This window comes from Ahaetulla prasina, chromosome 3, assembly GCF_028640845.1.
Source record: "Ahaetulla prasina isolate Xishuangbanna chromosome 3, ASM2864084v1, whole genome shotgun sequence".
Classification (NCBI taxonomy): domain Eukaryota; kingdom Metazoa; phylum Chordata; class Lepidosauria; order Squamata; family Colubridae; genus Ahaetulla; species Ahaetulla prasina.
In genome coordinates, this window is record NC_080541.1 from 218413930 (window position 1) to 218433883 (window position 19954).

General features: G+C 42.3%; 1 protein-coding gene across 1 annotated transcript in view; it reads right to left on the bottom strand.

Annotated features, from left to right (window-relative positions):
- LAMA5 (laminin subunit alpha 5) overlaps positions 1-19954 on the bottom strand; it is a 295290-nt gene that overhangs the window by 111902 nt on the left and 163434 nt on the right. The window contains exons 23-29 of the mRNA XM_058176711.1: positions 17040-17169; positions 14337-14479; positions 14147-14253; positions 8499-8652; positions 6468-6628; positions 4094-4202; positions 1263-1360 (exon numbers count right to left, since the gene is read on the bottom strand). Of these exons, the coding sequence (XP_058032694.1) occupies positions 1263-1360; positions 4094-4202; positions 6468-6628; positions 8499-8652; positions 14147-14253; positions 14337-14479; positions 17040-17169 (902 nt within the window). The remainder of the gene's footprint in view (positions 1-1262; positions 1361-4093; positions 4203-6467; positions 6629-8498; positions 8653-14146; positions 14254-14336; positions 14480-17039; positions 17170-19954) is intronic.

Here is a 19954-nt window from a genome sequence, read left to right on the forward strand (position 1 = left end):
GCGGGGAGAGGGAGAGAGAGAGAGAGAGAGAGAGAGAGAGAGAGGAAGGAAGGAAGGAAGGAAGGAAGGAAGGAAGGAAGGAAGGAAGGAAGGAAGGAAGGAAGGAAGGAAGGAAGGAAGGAAGGAAGGGCCTCCCTCTGAACTGCAGCCCCCGCTCTACTCCCAAAGCCCCCAAGCTGCTGCACCGATTGGCTGGGTTCGAACTGTCCTGCGCGTCCAAAAGCCATGGCTCAAAGTGTCGAGGTGTAATAACGCAGAGGCGAAGCCCTGGTGGAGAAACAGGCAGTGCCAAGTGTTCGAGGCGAAAAGTCCTATTTTGCCTCCTGCAACTCTCAAGCTCCATTTTTGTTGGCAGAGTCACTGTTCTGTCCTCCTTCGCCTCCATTCGAGTGATGGCTTAATTAGCCGGCACTATCAGCTCTGGCAGCAGAATAGCCAGCGTCTGCCAAGAGCCTTCGTTATCTTCCACGACGCTGGTGAGTCACCCAGGAACAAACTTCAGCTCTTAGTCAATCAGTGGATTTGCCTGTTACAAAGAGACACAGCAGCTCTCGCTGCCTTTTATATCCTGTGGGGTGTGGCTCCATGACTCAGCACTTCCTAGGCCTGCCCCACCCTTGCTTCTGTTGTTCCCTCCTCTCCTGCCTACGAAACCAAGCCTGATTGCTGTCAGCTGGGTCTGCAGGCGTGGCCTGGGGGGAGGGAAGAGTCAGGGGATGGAGGCCTCGTTATCTCTTCCACCTGGCTGGCTCTGGCTCCTGGAGCTGAGCCAGGGAAGCCAGTGCTCCCGAGGTAAGTCCTGACGGCCCTTCCCCCTCACTGTCCAAGTCACTTTCTGGCAGGAGGGCCGGGTTGGGGGGCGCAGACACAACAGCCACCAAAGGCCCGTCCTTCACTGTTTCCAGGATGGTCTTGCAGACCAGATCTAAGCACACCCTGTGGGCCGGATCTGGCACACAGGCCTGGAGTTTGACACCCCTGCCCTACATCCTTTCAGACAAATAGCAGCCTGGAACATCAAACAGACAACATACCAGACATCGCAATGATTGTAAACACATACTTGAGAAATGTTTTATGTGGCATTTCTACAATTAAGTACTTACAGTTCTAATTAGCTCTCACATTTTGTAAACAAGCTGTTTATCTTATTGCTTTTTGTCTTTTTCATCCCAGGCTAGCCACTCAAGACTTGCAATTTGCAAGTTGGGTGGCCATAAAAGTTACTTGAAAATAAACCAGTAAAATGCAGGTGATTTTACCTGTTCAGCGATGAGGTTCCATGGGTACTGATGCAATGAACTTTTGGCTCCAAAAACTCCATAGTGAATTGCTCGTAGGGGACCAAGTACACTTTGTACTGAAGACAGGGGAGGGGGGAAAAAGGATGAGAAAGAGGATTTATGCTTTTTTAAAAAAAAATTTTACTTTTTATTATTATTATTATTTTTCTTGCGCAAAAATCCAAGCGCTTCTGTAGAGATGAGGTTGAATGCATAAAACAGGGGTGGGGAATTATGGGCCCTTTATGACCTGGGGACTTCAACTCCCAGAATTCCTGAGCCAGCATGGATGCATAAAACACGGGTGGGGAACTATGGCCCCTTTATGACCTGGGGACTTCAACTCCCAGAATTCCTGAGCCAGCATGGATGCATAAAACAGGGGTGGGGAACTATGGCCCCTTTATGACCTGGGGACTTCAACTCCCAGAATTCCTGAGCCAGCCATGCTGGCTCAGGAATTCTGGGAGTCGAAGTCCACAGATCATAAAGGGGTCATAGTTCCCTACCACTGACATAAAAAGTGACTAAGTTTTCTACATGCATTCAAAGGAAAAAGGGCACCTGTTGGCAAACAACAGTGTGCAATAAACAGAAACATCTCTTTGTTTGACCAGCAACAGACCCTTGGAAAAGAGGATGGGAGGGAGGGTTCCCAGCAAAGAAACTGATTAGTCATTCTCTGCTTGCTATGGCAACATGTTCCTAAACTTTGATTTGGGTTTTTTTGTTTTTTTTTGAGGGGGTGGGAGGATAAGAAATCTTCCAGGGGGTGGGAAAGGCAGGACCATCTCTTTTCTCTCTCTCTCTCTTTTGTTCACTGTATAAAGATCAAATGGAGCAGAGAACAAGCAGCTGTTTCTGTCAATTTGCTCTTTTGACACACACAGAGAGAGAGAGAGAGAGAGAGATGGTTGCAAAACAAAACAAACGAGCAGCCACCTGTTTTGTTCACTTAAAATGCTGTCTAGGGTGCCACTTAGAAAGTTGGTGCTTTCTGTTGCCCTGGAAAACATCTAAAGCAAAGCAAGAACCCAGAGAGGGAGAGAATGTGAAAGGTTAATGGCTGAAATGCCAATTTTTGCAATTGGACAAGAAACACTTCACAGTTCTTGTGAGCGAGCTACTCCTACATATAGCCACTGCTGCATAATATGCAGCCAAAATGAGCTTTGCACTGACTCTTAATTACACCCAACAATGGCTACCATCCCGTGTAACCTAGATATATTGCTTTAGATAATGCCAAACAATTCATTCTAATAACTCTGTAATTGGCAGGGAGGTTTTTGTCTTTACAGGTGGGCCTTGTTTAGTGACCAGAATTGGGACTGGCAACTTGGTTGTTAAGTGAATAGAATAGAATAGAATAGAATAGAATAGAATAGAATAGAATAGAATAGAATAGAATAGAATTCTTTATTGGCCAAGTGTGATTGGACACACAGGGAATTTGTCTTTGGTGCATATGCACTAACATGAAGCGGTTGTTATATGAAAATTGACTGTGCTTCCAATCTTACTTCAGCTTCACTTTGCTTTACAGACCTGCCAAAGTCATAACTGTGAAGCCTGGTTGCAAAGTTACACTTTCATTACTGTTATAGTCACTGTCTGACTCTTCTTTTTATTATTTTATGGAAGTGCAATCTCCAAGTTCACAAGAACTGTGAACAAGAGAGTTCACAGTTCTTGTGACCAAGCTACTCCTATAAAGAACAATTGCTGCATAACATCCAGCCATAAAGAAACTTGCACTGACTCTCAATTACATCCAACAAAGGCCCCCAGATACCGTATTTTTCGGAGTATAAGACACACCTTTTCCCCCCTAAAAGAGGGTGAAAATTTGGGTGCATCTTATACACCGAATGTAGCCCTGCAGCCTCTCAAACGGAGGTTTCAGAGGCTGAAAAAAAAGCCAGGCACAGAGCTCACAACCAAGGAATCTGTTGCTAAAGTTCACCTCTGGGAACAGCTGGTTGGGGATATTCTGGGAGGCTGATCCACCAACCAATCAGCTTTTTTCTTATTTTCCTCCCCAAAAATTAAGATGCGTCTTATACTCCGGTGCGTCTTATAGTCCGAAAAATATGGATAATCCAGATCTATTTCTTTTACATGATGAGTAGCAATTCATTCCAAAATAGGTGTAATTGGCAGGGAGCTTTAGTCTTTATAGACAGCCCTTGTTTACAGACCAGAATTGGTCATTAAGTGAAGCAGTTGCTAAGTGTAACCTTGCCTGTGCTTCCAATCTTACTTCAGCTTCACTTTGCTTTACAGACCTACAAAGGTCATAAATATGAGGGCTGATAGCAAGGTTACTTTTTCATCACAATTATAACAGCAAAACAGTCATTGCACCGTCATAAATATGAGCCAGTTGCCAAGAATACAAATTTTGATTGTGTGACCACAGGGATGTTGCAATGGACGTTAAGTGTGAAAAACAGTCAAAAGTCACTTTTTTCAGGGCAGTTGCAACTTTGAAAAGTTGTAAGTCAAGGACTCAACCTGGTTAGGGTGACAATAGCAGGCAACCCAACACAGAGACTTTGGTATTTGATTTTTGGAATGTGACAACTTCCACAAAATGTTATATTTGCCTCTTAGCTGCTTTTCAAGAGCAAAAATCTGGAGTTTGATGCTTGTCTTGCGTCTTCTGGGTCCAAAATAATTTTTCAGTTCTGACTCCTCTCTGCTCACACCTCCCATGCAGGCAACAGTTTAACCTTCTAATTTAAGAAGCTCAAACTTGCATCGGATAGTTGTGTCTCTCCTGGAAAACCTCTCCTCGTAAGACTTACCAGAAAGAAGCGGGCCTGACCTGCCGTGAACTGAACTCTCGCCTCGGTGTCGAGTTCAAATGCCGCCAAGCGGTTTTGGGAATCTACAATGATCCCACGACAGAGGAAACTGCGAGACAAAAGAAAAAAGTGGTCAAACTCAAAAGATGGCATTTTCCCAGTTTGTCTTTCCACATACACACACACCCTTTGTGGTTTAATATAGATTCCTTATGAACTTTGAATGAGTTAAGTGACGACAAGGAGAGGCTTCTGGAGGATATCCTAGGTCCTCGTTTCCGATCGTTTAAGGTCACGATCTGTATCCCGATTTGCAAAAAACGGCAGTTCCAGACAGTGTAATCCATCCATCACTGATATAAACATTGTCCAGTTGTTTAAAGAGATTGTCGGAGGTCAGGATGCGTGTGCTATTTTCATCTCACACATGTCTTGTTCTGAGGATGTGGACTTTTTGGCCGGATTGCTGCCTCGGATATTTACAAGGCTGGGAATCTAAACAGCACATAAACTGCGGTATAAAGGCTGATGCAGATTGCAGGTAGTCCTTGACTTACAATGGTTCATTTAGCGACCGTTACAATGGCACTGAAAAAAAATCTGGAGCTCGATACTTGTCTTGCCTTTTCTGGGCCTTGTGATTTATGAAAAAAGTGACTTACGGCTGTTTTTCATACTTAAGACCGTTGCAGCATCCCCGTGGCGGTCACATAATTTAATTTGGATGCTTGGCAATTGATTCATATTTATGACGGTTGAAGTGTCCCGGAGTCACGTGATCCCCTTTTGCGACCTTCTGACAAGCAAAGTCAATGGGGAAGCCGGATTCACTTAACAACGGTGTTACTAATTTAAGAACTGCAGTGATTCACTTAACTGATGTGGCAAGGAAAGTCCTAAAATGGGGCAAAGCTCACTTAACAAATGTCTCACTTAGCAACATAAATTCTGGGCTCAACTGTGTCGTAAGTTGAGGACTACCTGGGCTCAATCTTCTAGGCATGGACTGTTTGTAAAGCCATAAATCAGGGGTCTCCAACCTTGGCAACTTTAAGACTTGTGGACTTCCTTTTCCTCCCCTATTTTTCTTTGTAGTTCTGTATTTTACACAGGTAGTCCTCGACTTACGACCACAACTGAGCCCGAAAACCTATGTTGCTAAGTGAGACATTTGTTACGCGAGTCTTGCCCCATTTTACAATCTTTCTTGCCACAACTGTTAAGGGAATCGCTGTACTTGGAGAGTTAGAAACCCGGTTGTTAAGTGAATCCGGCTCCCCCATTAACTTTGCTGGTCAGAAGGTCACAAAAGGGGATCACGTGACCCCGGGCCACTGCAACCGTCATAAATATGAGTCAGTTGCCAAGCATCTGAGTTTTGATCACGTCACCATGGAAATGCTGTGAGGGTCATAAGTGTGAAAAACGGTCCTAAGTCACTTTTTTCAATGATTATGTAATTTGGATTAGTTCCTAAACGAACTGTTGTAATTTGAGGGCTACCTGTGTTTTAATAAAACTAATATTTGAAACCAAAATACTATAAATGACAACTGTGAAAATTCTACCCGAGGCCAGGTTGGAAAATCAAAATGGACGAAGTTTAAATGATTACAGGTAGTCCTCCACTTACGACCACTTTGGAGCTCAACACTTCCGTGGCTAAGCCTTTCTTGCCACATTTATTAAGTGAATCACTGCAACTGTTAAGTTAGTGACACGGTTGTTAAGTGAATCTGGCTTCCCCATTGACTTTGCTTGCTATAAGGCCACAAAAAGGATCACTGCAACCATCATAAATATGAGTCAGTTGCCAAGCCTCTGACTTTTGATCAAGTCACCTTGAGGATGCTGCAATGGTCATAAGTGTGAAAACAGTCATAAGCAGGGCTGAAATCCAGCAGGTTCTGGAGAACAGGTAGCGGAAATTTTGAGTAGTTCGGAGAACCGGCAAATACCACCTCTGGCTGGCCCTAGAGTGGGGTGGGAATGGGGATTTTGCAGTATCCTTCCCCGTAAGTGGGGCGGGAATGGAGATTTTGCAGTATCCTTCTGCCACGCCCACCAAGCCACGCCCACCAAGTCACACCACGCCCACCAAGCCACGTCCACAGAACCGGTAGTAAAAAAAAATTGGATTTCACCACTGGTCCTAAGTCCCTTTTTTTCAATGGTGTTGTAATTTCAAATGATCACTAACCAAGTAGTTGTAAGTCGAGGACTATTCACATGGTCATTAAACAAATGGTTACAAGTTGACCTGCATTCTAAGTTTAGGAAGTTTGATCAAAAATCTGGAGTAACAGTAAAAGGAAAGACAAGAAAAGATGATTAAATCCACAACCTCCCCTTGCCTCCTTATTTGAAGACATACCTGTATTTGCAGGTGTATATCATAAGAGTGCCCAGCCGAGGAACTTTCTGTGGTGTGCTCACAGATACCTCGATGGTCTGTGGAGTATCTTCATTGGCATACTCCATCAGAAGCACGTATTTCCCTGGCTGGGGTACAGGAATTACCAGTTGTACCTCCATCTGTTGAAAAGGAAAAAGCAGAAAGGTTGGGTGTACCTTCAAACAGATTCTTCATAAAACCTCATGGTTCCCATATAACACCCATCCTGCGCAGACTGCACTGGCTTCCTGTGGCCTTCCGGGTGCGCTTCAAGGTTTTGGTGACCACCTTTAAAGCGCTCCATGGCATTGGGCCGGGTTACTTACGGGACCGCCTACTGCGACCGAATACCTCCCACCGTCCCGTGCGCTCTCACAGAGAGGGTCTCCTCAGGGTGCCGTCAGCGAGGCAATGTCGTCTGGCGACGCCCAGGGGAAGGGCCTTCTCTGTGGGGGCCCCCACCCTCTGGAACGATCTACCCCCCGGACTTCGTCAGCTCTCGGACCTACGGACCTTCCGCCGCGGGCTTAAAACATACCTATTTAATTGTGCAGGACTGAGCTAGTTTTTAAATTTTAGGTTTTAAACTGGGTTTTATTTTTATATTTTTAACTTTTAATTTGACGGGCGTTAGAATAAGTTTTTTAAATGTTTTTATATTGTATCTATATTGTATTTATTTGTTTTTAATGCCTGTAAACCGCCCTGAGTCCCTTGGGAGATAGGGCGGTATATAAATACGATTAATAAATAAAATAAATAAATAAATAAGCCATTTCTTGGCATAAGATTTTTCCTTTTCCGTTTTTTCCAGATCAAGTTCAAAATCCACAAACGGTTTCCAAGTGGAAACAAAAGTAACTGTTTTTTTTCTTTTATCAAAGCAGTCAATTTAACCTTCTCTGCTAACTCCATCAACTTTTGCAGCCATTTGTCCATTGTGAGGAACCAATGGCTGCCCCCTTCACCCCCTTATCTTCCTATGGGTGCCAATGGTAGCCCACCTAAAACACAGGGGGCGGGGGGGGGGGAAGGATTTCTTTCTACCCGAAAGAAAGTTGTGTTGTAAAGATAAGCACTGATAGAAAGCCACAATTTTTTTATACCAAGAACTCTTCACTGGCCATTTTCAAAGAGCCTCTGGGAACCGTGCCCCAACTAAAGTGGATGCAGCCAGGACAAAGCTAAATCTAATTTAGTGTAAAGATACTGAATATGAATGTTTAGAATAGACTAGAATAACAGAGTTGGAAGGGATCTTGGAGGTCTTCTAGTCCAACCGCACTGCTTAGGCTGGAACCCCTACACCAATACAGACAAATGGTTATCCAACATCTTCTTAAAAACTACCAGTGTTGGAGCACCCACAACTTATGGAGGCAAGTTGTTCCACTGATTAATTGTTTTAACTGTCGGGAAATTTCTCCTTAGTTCTAAGTTACTTCTCTCCTTGATTAGTTTCCATCCATTGCTTCTTGTCCTGCCTTCAGGTGCTTTGGAGAATAGTTTGACTCCCTCTTCTTTGTGGCAACCCCTGAGATATTGGAAGACTGCTATCATGTCTCCTCTAGTTCTTCTTTTCATTAAACTAGACATGCCCAGTTCTTGCAACCATTCTTCATATGTTTTAGCCTCCAGTCCCCTAATCATCTTTGTTGCTCTTCTCTGCACTCTTTCTAGAGTCTCAACATCTTTTTTACATTGTGGCGACCAAAACTGGATGCAATATTCCAAGTGTGGCCTTACCAAGGCGTTATAGAGTGGTATTAACACTTCACGTGATCTTGATTCTATCCCATTATTAATGTAGCCCAGAACTGTGTTGGCTTTTTTGGCAGCTGCTGCACACTGCTGGCTCATATTTAAATGGTTTCTCATTCATTTAGTAATGTTGGCTTTCTAACATCTTAAAAATGTCAGTATGAGGGTTGATTTTGAAGGTCTCAGGACTCATATTTTTTTACACAGAAGCTTTAACTGAAGATTTTACATGATTATGGAATTACTTACGTGGGTGCCACTACACAGCACCAATTTGGGGAAGGTAGGAAAGATCTGCTCTACAGGACACTGTCTTGGTAAGTTGTCATCCAACTTGCACAAAGCATCTTCGCCTGACACAAAGGAGAACTGCTCCACAGGCATGTACTTGTATAGGAAGCAACTGGAAAGAATAGAAAAAAAGTTTTTAGCCCTAACGTTCAAATACCAGTCAAATGAGTACCCAAAAATTCAGTACTGGCAGTATTATCTGCCAATGCAATATCAACATTTTATTTAGCTTGCTAACCCACACTGTGTGTGTGTGTGTGTGTGTGTGTGTAAGTATATGAATATTATATGTCTGTACATAAAAGATAAAGGTTCCCCTCGCACATACATGCTAGTCGTTGCCGACTCTAGGGGGCGGTGTTCATCTCCGTTTCAAAGCCTAAGAGCCTGTATATGTGTATGTATGTATGTATGTATGTATGTATGTAGGTAGGTAGGTAGGTAGGTAGGTAGGTCTTGACATAAGGTTACACGGGAAAAGACCCGAAACCTACGAAAATAAATATATATGTATGTATATATATATGTATATATATTTTCTGAGGTTTTCGCGGGTGTTTGTATGTAGGTCTTTGGTTATTCGGGTTTTCTCCCGCGTAAAATTGGAAGTGTCTTGGCGACGTTTGTAGGTAACCAAAGACCTACATATGTATATATGTATATACATACACATGCACAAAAAACACAACTGGATATATACATACCCACATACATACAAGATGGGACTAGAGCTCACAGTCGCCTGGTTTCTATCCTGGTACCTTAATTACTAGATCAAACTGGCCAGTTTGATCTAGTAGTTAAAGCTAGATCAAACTAGATCCAGTTTGACCAGTTTGATCTAGGAGTTAAAGCACCAGGACAGAAACCAGGAGACTGTGAGCTCTAGTCCCATCTTGTTTGTTTGTATGTATGTATGTATGTATGTTATAAATATATAAAGATGTATCTCACAGATAGATAGATAGATAGATAGATAGATAGATAGATAGATAGATAGATAGATAGATATAGATAGAGAGAGAGAGACAGTATATGTGAGCCAGTTTGATCTAGTACTTAAGGCACCATGACAGAAACCAGGAGACTGTGACTTCTAGTCCCACCTTGACCATTAAAGCTAGCTGGGTGACTTTGGGACAATCCCCAGGAGACAGTGAGTTCTAGTCCCATTTTAGACATGTAAAGTGGCTGGGTGGCTTTGAATCAAACACCAGGAGACTGTGATTTCTAGTTCCATCTTAGGAATGCAAGCTAGCTGGGTGACTTCAGGCCAGTCACTCTCCCTGTCAGCCCACCCCACCCCACCTCACAAGGTTGTTGTTGTGGGGGAAATAGCAGGAGGACGTTGTATCGGATACGTTTGCTGCCTTGAAATTTGTGAAAACAATAAAGGCGGGATACAAATAATCACATTTTTTTTCCCAGCAAGTCTTTTTTTAAAACACTGAGAAGAACGTTGCCCTGGGGAAAATCAGCTGATGGGGAATGCTTGTCGGCAGCAGGCAGGCCAAAATCAACAGTGGATGTGGCCAGAGCATTATGTGGCCAAAACTCTGTAGTTGTTTCTCATTTTTTCCCCTCCATTCCCTTTCCTGTCTTCTCTCTCTGACACCACTGTTATCTCTCTTGCTCTTCCTAACACCGTTTCTCTGTCTCTCTCCCTATAAGGCAAGCCATCTCTGCATTTAGAGAGGAAGCAATCGGACAGGACTTACAAAAAAATGGGTCAAGAGGTTGACATTTCCCATCACAGATCAAGAAGAAACATTTCATACCTCCTTTCAAGTTTGTCTTTCAAATGCCAGAAGCAAAAAAATAAAATAAAGGAAGGGACAGATATAATAGGGTTCACGCTAGTTCTCTATCCTCCCTAAACTTAGAAGGCTACTTGGGAAAAAATGAATCTTCTATAGGCCCAAAGTAAAAAGCTGATCGGTTAACTCTGTTTAGAAGCACAAAGTGAATATTGAATATATTTCTTCTATATATTCTATTGAATATATTCTATTTTATTGAATATATTATACTTCTAAACTGAGTTAACCTATTGGCTCACAGGATTTAAAAAGTGTATATAATACTTCGGTCAGTGGTGAAATAATTTTTTTTTACTAATGGTTCTGTGGGTGGGGCTTGGTGGGCGTGGCAGGAGAAGGATACAGCAAAATCTCCATTCCCTCCCCACTCCAGGGGAAGGATACTACAAAATCCCCATTCCCACCCCATTCCTGGGGGAAGGATATTGCAGAATCTCCATTCCCACCCCACTCTGGGATTAGCCAGAGGTGGCATTTGTCGGTTCTCAAACTACTCAAAATTTCTGCTACTGGCTCTCCAGAACTTGTCAGAACCTGCTGGATTTCACTCCTGACTTCAGTTCTTCTGAGTATTATTTCAATCCTGGCCAAATTCCTAGTCAAATAAAATATGCAGAAATATTTTGAAGAGAAAAATTGCCCAAAACAGACAGCAGCTCTTAGCTGACCTTGGCTTAGTTCATCCGTCAAGACCTGATTTTACTTCAGTGTTTTATTTTTTCGATTGTTATTATTTTACTTGGATCTCTAGGAAATCCCGTCGCTTCAGGCTAGACTGAGAAACTGAAAAAACACCAGAGGATGACAAGGCAAACCAGTTCCACAGGGTCGCCAAGGAAAGTACAATGGAACATCCACGAAAATCCTACCCAGTGAATCTGGCTTAAAAGGAGCTTGGCCTTTCATTTAATCTTAAATTATTGTACTCATCTTAGTGTCTACTTGCCAATAATAGAACTGAACCTGTGGTGAAATCCTGCCGGTTCTGTCTGGCTTGCGCGAGCCTGTAGCGGCAGTGGCGCATGGTTTGGCAAACCAGTAGTGGTGGCAGCGCGAGGCTCCGCCCACCCACCCAGATGTCATTACTTCCTGGTTTTAAGGTGCATGCACTTCCGAACCGGTAGGGAGGGTAAGTAGGTTTCACTCCTGACCTGAACTTCTATTCTAAGACAGCTGATTTGATTTATTTTTTAATATGTTTTATGGGCTGATCATTGACTATTACAAAAATATATATATAATTATTAAATACCAATCAGGTTTCACTATAGGAAGATCTCGATTTACAACTGCAATTGGCCTCAGAATTTCTGTTGCTAAGCGTGGCGATCATGATCTACCCAATTTTACAACCCTTGTTAAGGGAATCGTGAGGTGATTAAGCAATCCAGCTTCCCGCCCCCCTTCAGAAGCCAGTTGGGAAGGTCGCACATTTATTTATTTATTTATTTATTTATTTATTTATTTATTTATTTATTTATTTATTTATTTATTTATTTATTTATTGTATTTATATACCGCCCTATCTCCCTAGGGACTCAGGGCGGTTCACAGGCAGATAAAAAAGTACAAATAAGTACAGAATAAAATAACAATTAAAAAACTTATTCTACACAGCCGAATAATTAAAAAACAATATAAATAATAAAACCCATTAAAACCAATATAAATTTAAAATCTAGTCCAGTCCTGCGCAGATGAATAAATATGTTTTAAGCTCGCGGCGGAAGGTTTGGAGATCCGGAAGTTGGCGAAGTCACATGGGGATCACAAGACCCCAGGATGCTACAATCATTGCAAATCCATGCCAGTTACCGAATGCCTGAATTTTGATCATGTGACAGTGCGGAATTACGGATTCTGAGACAGTTATAAGTACAAGGATCAGTTTCCCACTGCTGTTATAATTTCGACCAGTCAGTAAAAAAATGGCTGTTAATTGAGGATTACCTGTTCTTATTTTCTGGCATTCCTAACAAGACTGGACACACATATGCATTACCTTCCAGTTGCATAGGTTGTGTAGATGTGCGGCAACTAAACACACTACTATGATATTACGTCTATGGAGACACAGGAGAGCAAAGCCATCAGGACTACATTCAGCAGTCCATCTGCATTTGGAAGACAAAGTCCACTCTTTTGAAGACTAGCAAAGTCCACATTTTGGATAGAGAGGACCACTGGTTTGAAAGAGGGGTCAAAGAGGCCCTCTATGTTAAAATTGAACAGCCCTTTCTCAACAGAGGCGGAGGGATGAGACATCATCTGTCTCCAGTCTACAACAGAGTCCTTTCAGCAGTTCCAAGAAGGCTCCACATCCATTTGCATCACTCAGGTGACCCTGAGGACACAGATCAACCTCCAGGTGGCCTCAACGACTCTCTACCAGCTGTCTGTAAGGAGTATAAATCCTTCCATCCTCCACCATTCAATCAGAACTGAAGAAGCTTCTTGGATAAGAAGTGAAACGTCTTCAAGGAAAAAAACAAAATCATAAATCATAAAGTATGGGCCTCTGGTGGCTCAGACTGCTAAAGACAGTCTGTTATTAACAAAGCTGCTTGCAATTACTGCAGGTTCAAGTCCCACCAGGCCCAAGGTTGACTCAGCCTTCCATCCTTTATAAGGTAGGTAAAATGAGGACCCAGATTGTTAGGGGCAATAAGTTGACTTTGTATATAATATACAAATGGATGAAGACTATTGCTTGACATAATGTAAGCCGCCCTGAGTCTTCGGAGAAGGGCGGGATATAAATGCAAATAAAATAAAAATAAATAAATAAATAAATTCAACAAGGAAGAATAGAGGATAGAATATCAGAATTGGAAGGGACCTTGGAGGTCCTCTAGTCCAACCCCCTGCCTAGGCAGGAAACCCTACATCACAATATTTGAATAAATCATTTCTCCAAAAACCAACTTTTCCCGCCTAAAGAGCTACAGAGATTCTAGTACCCTCACTTAATGAAGAATAATCCCTGTTTAGAAACAGATTGTAATTTTCCCTATATCAAACAACATGACAGGAATTATTTTACCTCCTTTTCCTAGGAAGAGAACACAAATTACTGAATTTACAGGTGCTAACTCACAACCACAATTGAGCCCAAAATTTCTGTTCCTAAGCGAGACAGTTGTGAAGTGAATTTTGCCTCATTGTACGACCTTTTCTTGCCACGGTTGTTAAGTGAATCACTGCACTTGCTAAGTTATTTACGTGCTTGTTAAGTGAATCTAGTTTCCCTGTTGACGTCGCTTGTCTGAAGATCGCAAAAGGGAATCCTATGACCTCAGGATACTGCAACCATCATAAATATGAGTCCAGTTGCCTTTTGAAAAAGCGCCTTCGGGACTGCTATGATATTACTTTTCTTCAATTAAAGCAAGCAATGGATAGCTCAACTAACCCAATTAAAGACTGCCCACAACCATGGGAGTAGAAAAGGGGGAGGAAAGAGAGGGGAAATTTGATAAAAGATTAAAATTGGGTGTGAAGGGTAGATTAGATTTATAAAGAGAAATGTAAGAAGGAAATTAAAAAATGAGAGAAAATATATTGATGAAAGCATGTAAGATGTGTTGGAGAAGAACTAACTTTGGTATGAACATGTACCTGACCGATATTCTGGTCAGAAAAGATGCATTGTATATTGTTGTTTGTGTGTAAAAAATAAAAAAAACTTTACCAAAAAAAAAAGATTGCCCACATCCCAAATGTGCTGTAGATCAAAGGCAATGCAAAGACACAACCAAAAAATAAAAATAAAAATGGAAGGCTTACTTTTGACCCACATGTTCAGGAGCTGGGCTATAGGTACAAGGATCCGATACTTTATATTGCAATATAGGAGCTTCATAATAAGAGCTGGGAAGCAGAACCAGATAATCCTAGGAGAAAGAATGGAAATATGAGACTCAGATTCCTTTTGCCGCCATACTTCCTGTAGCGAGAAAAGGAAGACCAAACTTACAAGGAGGACATCTTCTGCTTCAATGATCAGGGACCAAACATGAGGACTCAACACAAATGGTTCTCCAAAGCTGTGGTGAGGAACAGTGACAAATGTCGGCTCTTGGGTTGGCCCAAAGACAATCTGCTTAGTCTGTTCGGTACCTGCAATTAGGAAAAGACGTACAATTGGCTTCCAGTTGGATTCGAAAGCGTGCAAATTATTTGCCTTGGGCTGGAAAATGGAGAACCAGCTCCAATGCTACTCTATGAACCGATTAAAAGCTGTGTCAGGGTTTCTCAACCTGGGCCATTTTAAGAGGGGCGGACTTCAACTCCCAGAATTCCACAGACAGCAAATCCAGCCATCTTAAAATGAGCCATGTTTAGAAACACTTAGCTGTGCTATGTTCCATAAGCATGCTGGTCTTGATGCATTACTCTCACAGGATTCCATCATGATATCAATAGTGCCAACCCGACTGACAGATCATCTAGTTGAACAAAAGCAAGTGTGTGTGGGGGGGGAAATCATACTAGACAACAGCGTGTTCTGAATAGTTTCCCTAGTCAAGGGCTCTTGGTTCTCTTCATTCACTAGTAGCAACAATGCTTATATATCTTTATCTAATTGTATGTCTGTCTATCTATCTATCTATCTATCTATCTATCTATCTATCTATCTATCTATCTATCTATCTATCTATCTATCTATCATATAGCATTGATGATGTTACCTAGTTTGGGTAACAAAATGTCTGCAGAAAAACAAGCAAGCTCAGAGAGCATCAAGGATCGCTAATTCTCTCCCTCCCTCTCTCTCTCTCTCTCTCTCTCTCCATCCATCATCTATTAGGCTATCTAACTAGCTAGCTAACTAGCTAGCTACCATGTTTCCCTGAAAGTAAGACCGTCTTAAATTTTTTGAACCCTGAAATAAGCGCTTGGCCTTATTTTTGGGGAGATCTTATTATTTTAGGGCACGTGAAGCAAGACGGGGCTCCTCTTTCCGTCTTACCTGATTTCCAGCTCTGTCTCGCTGATCTTAACCAGAGGAAGTGGCGGGGATTGGCTGCGCATGCGTTTAAATATTTTCAGGGAGGGCTTATTTTTGGGGGAGGGCTTGTTTTCGGGGGAACACGGTATCTATCATCTATCTACTGTATCCACCCACCTACTCATCCATCATCTATTTGGCTATCTATCTATCTATCTATCTATCTATCTATCTATCTATCTATCTATCTATCTATCTATCTATCTATCTATCTATCTATCTATCTATCTATCTATCTATCTATCTATCTATCTATCTATCTATCATCTCCCACACTCTGGAAGGAGCTTCCCCCGGGTTTACGCCAAATACCTGACCTTGGTCCATTGCAGCCCTAAACATTGGCAAGGTTTTTTTCCCCAAGTTTTTATTTTTTTAAATTTTTAAATTGTTAAATTTTATTAATTTTAAATGGGGTTTTTAGTTTATGGCAAATTTTAATTTTCAAGCTAATTTAAATAAGTTTTTTAATTGCATTTTAAACTGTATATTGTATTGTTGGTTTTATCTATCTATCTATCTATCTATCTATCTATCTATCTATCTATCATCTATCTATCTATCTATCTATCTATCTATCTATCTATCATCTATCTACTGTATACATTCCCAGCTTGGTCCATTGCAGCCCTAAACATTGGCAAGGTTTTTTTCCCCAAGTTTTTATTTTTTTTAAATTTTTTACAAACATATCAAATCAATGAGTGAACAGTTTGACACCTGGGTGTTATACATTCTAATACAAATAAAACTAGTAAAATTAATCATAGCTATCACATTGGATCAACTTATATATTTCTAATAATGATACACAATTATATGAAGTTGCACTCTGTCATTATTCAATTATTCCATGTGTTCTCTTATTATTACTTTTATTTTATTATATAAAAGTGTATACACTAATATGCCCCCTTCTTTTATTTCTATCACTTATTCTAACTTCTAATCATGTCACCCTTTACTAAAAAGCGTTTTCTTTCTTTCCTGCCTAATTTCTAATCATGTCACCTACCTAAAAGAAAGAAAAGAAAGAGAGAGAAAAGGAAAAGCAAATCAAAACAACAACCCAAAAAAAGAAACCATCTATCCATCGTCTCTTGCCCGCTTCAATACTTTAATTGCTATGCTTTTTTTGACTTGCCTCCCAAATTCCTCTCTTGGATCGTTATCTCTGTCTGCGTCTGCTTCTTGGCTATTCAATCTAGGTATTTCTCCCATCTCTACCCTCTTCCACTGCCTAGTTTCCAAAATTTCTGCCCAGGCCCCTGCATTGGTAAGGTTAAGGTTAAGTGATGGGTAGACAGGTAGATGGGAGACTGAAGACGATACAGTCACTTAACCTTACAGCAGTGCTTCTCAATTATTTTCTGTCATGCCCCCCTAGGAAGAAGAAAACATTTTTCGCGCCCCCCGCGCGACTGTAAATAGTATCATTAGCTTGTTATGACAGTGTTTGCCGAGGTCAAACGCGCCCCCCTTTACGGAGCCTCGCGCCCCCCCTGGGGGGCCCGCCCCACTATTTGAGAAGCACTGCCTTACAGTCACTTAACATTGGTAAGGTTAAGTGACTGTATCCACTTCAATCTCCCATCTACCTGTCTATCCATCTCTGTCCTTTTGGCCATCCCATCTTTGTCCTTTTGGCCATCCCATCTTGACCCTTACCTCGTTTTCGTGGCTGAGAAGCGGTGATTTTGCCCAGTACCGTCGTGCTCCCTGAATTGATGTATCTCAAGATGACATGAAAGAGGTAGAGCTCTCCTTCTCGTACGTGGATCGTGATTTTGACTTTATTCTGCAAAGGTAGGAAACAGCCACACACATCACTGCAAGTCTGTCCTGAGTTTGCTCCCTGCTCTGCCTTTCTACCTCTCAGCCTTTCTAGTCTCCCTCCCCTTCTCAATCTCCACTACTCTTAAAAGGAGGGATCAAAAATCTACGGTTTGGAAGGGAAGGGAGAAGGACAGAAATGATTGTTTTGCAGGAAAAACACAAAATCTGGCTTGGTGGAGGTGGGAAGACGTTCGTCTAGAAGTGAAAAACAGCACTTACAGTTGCCAAACATATTAAACTTTCTTTCCTGAAGGACTGAGACCCTCCCTTTGGCAGGCCCCTGGTTGGTGGTGAAGAAGACGAGGCAGAAGAGGTCAGGGGACTTCACACTACCTTGGGCTGGTGGGAGAGAAAGGGGAGAGAAGCAGAGCACACCTTAAGTCATCTCCACCGTCACCTGCCACCAGCCAACCAGATTAAGCAAAGTGCTCCCCGGATCCTCCTACATCCCAAAGCAACATGCCAAAGCAGTGAGACAGAATGAAGGCAGCCCCGTTCACCTCTTAAGAGAAATACGGCATCCGGTTTTGGTGACCACAATGTAAAAAAAGATGCGGAGACTCTAGAAAGAGTGCAGAGAAGAGCAGGAAAGATGATGAGGGGACTAGAGGCTAAAACATATAAAAAATGGATGCTGGAATTGTGAATGTCTAGTTTGATGAAAATAAGGACTGGGGATGACATGATAGCAGAATTCCAGTATTTGAGGGGCTGCCACTAAGAAGATAGGGTCAACCTGTTCGCCAAAGCACCTCAAGGCATGACAAGAAGCAATGAATGGAAACTACTGTATTTATTTTTTGGAGTATAAGACGCACCTTAGTTTTTGGGGAGGAAAATAGGGAGAAAAAATTCTGCCTAACAGGTATTCATCTGGTTAGTGTCCTTAGCCTGGTCAGTTTCAGCACATTAGTTCGCTTGCTGGTTTTGAGGTCGGGGCTGGTTGGGGCTAAAAAAACAGCTTCTAAAGCACAGCTGATCGTGGGAGGAAGTAGCAATTAGAAAAGCAGGCAAAGCACAGAAGATCGCTTCGCTCGCATTGGGGCTGAAAAACAGTTTCAAAAGCACAACTGATCGTCAGAGAGAGCTCCAGTGACTAAAGCAGGCGAAGCACGGAAGGGGTAAGAGAAGGCAGCAGCTGCTCCGGGTAGCAATTTTGGGCATTGTACGTCGCATGTTCGGCCTGCAAACGCGTCACATTTTCAGGTGGCGATCGGCAGCAATGTGCTTTGGTGATCCCCGCAGGCCTTGAAGGGCTCTCAAATGGAGCGTTTGGAGGTGAAAACGCGATGCACAGAGCCCAAAAACACAAGCCATTGTCGGTGGCAATCTCTGGAGCCAGGAAGGGGACGTGCGGAGGCCAAAGGGTGGGGGCCGGTGGGTGGAAGGGGTTATATTTGGAGTAGAAGACACACCCAAATTTTCAGCCTCTTTTAGGAGGGAAAAAAGTGCGTCTTATACTTCAGAAAATATGGTAATCAAGCAAAGAAGCAACATAGAACTAAGGAGAAATTTCCTGGCAGTGAGAACAATTAATCAGTGGAACGACTTGCCTCCAGAAGTTGTGAATTTTCCAACACTGGACGTTTTTAAGAAAAGACTGGACAACTATTTCTCTGAAGTGGTGTAGCAAGAGAAGGAGCAAGCCTATCAGAAGGTCACAAAAGTGGGGGATCACATGACCCTGGGACACTGCAACCGTCATAAATATGAGCCAGCTGCCAAGCATCTGAATTTTGATCATGTGACCACGGGGAGGCTGCAACGGTCATTAAGTGTAAAAAAGGGTCGTTAAGTCACTTTGTTCAGTGCGTTGTAATTTTGAATGGTGACTGAACAAATGGTTGGAAGTTCAGGACCACCTGTAAACTGCACAAGTACACACACACGCGCGCACACACTCTACAACCTCAGCAGGCTTCAGAGGAGAAACGCATCTCCAGAAAGCAAATTCATCAGATGTTAAGACTCACAATGCCTAGTCATTCAACCTTGCAAAAGAAATAAAGAATTCAAGTATGCAAGCAATCTTCGCAGATGAAAAGCAACCAAAGCTGCATAGGAAAGTGAAAGATTTCCTTTTCTTTGAGGAACAGGGAGATGTTATAAACAAAGAGCAGGGAAAGAGGATGTGGGGGTGAACTGCCCCTTAGGAGATCTGTTTGGGTTCTCTTTCTAAAATAAACCCTGTTGATTCCTGGCACACTTCCTTTCCTAGGCACGGTCTCCTAAGGGAAATTATCCAGCCGTCCTTGTCCTAACTCTAAGAGATTATCTTGAAATGGGACAACTTAATGCGGCCAACTCGCCATGGCCAACTCGCAGCCGGACGTCTCTCCGTGGGACAACTCACTGCGGCACAATTCAACAATTCAATTAAAGTAATTTAAAGTAATTAAAATTCCACCATTTCTTTGATAAAGCAATTACCAAGATACCATTATCTTGGTAATTACTTCAAAGTAATTTAAATAAATTCATTTTGTCAGAGTATATCCATCAATTGGAATAGGATGGCCAATGTATAGACATGGCAACTAAGTCAGCCAATGAGGGCTGTTTGGGAGCCGAGACAGACTGGAGCCAGGGCGTGTCTTACTCTGCAGCTTCTGAGTCTGTGCAGAGAAACTGAAACTAGACTGCTCTGCTGAAATGAAAGTAACTGTTCTCTCCTGCCTTGTGTTTTGCTTGTAACTGCTACTACGTTGAAGAAGAATCTATATTGGTATTGTACATTTATTTCATGT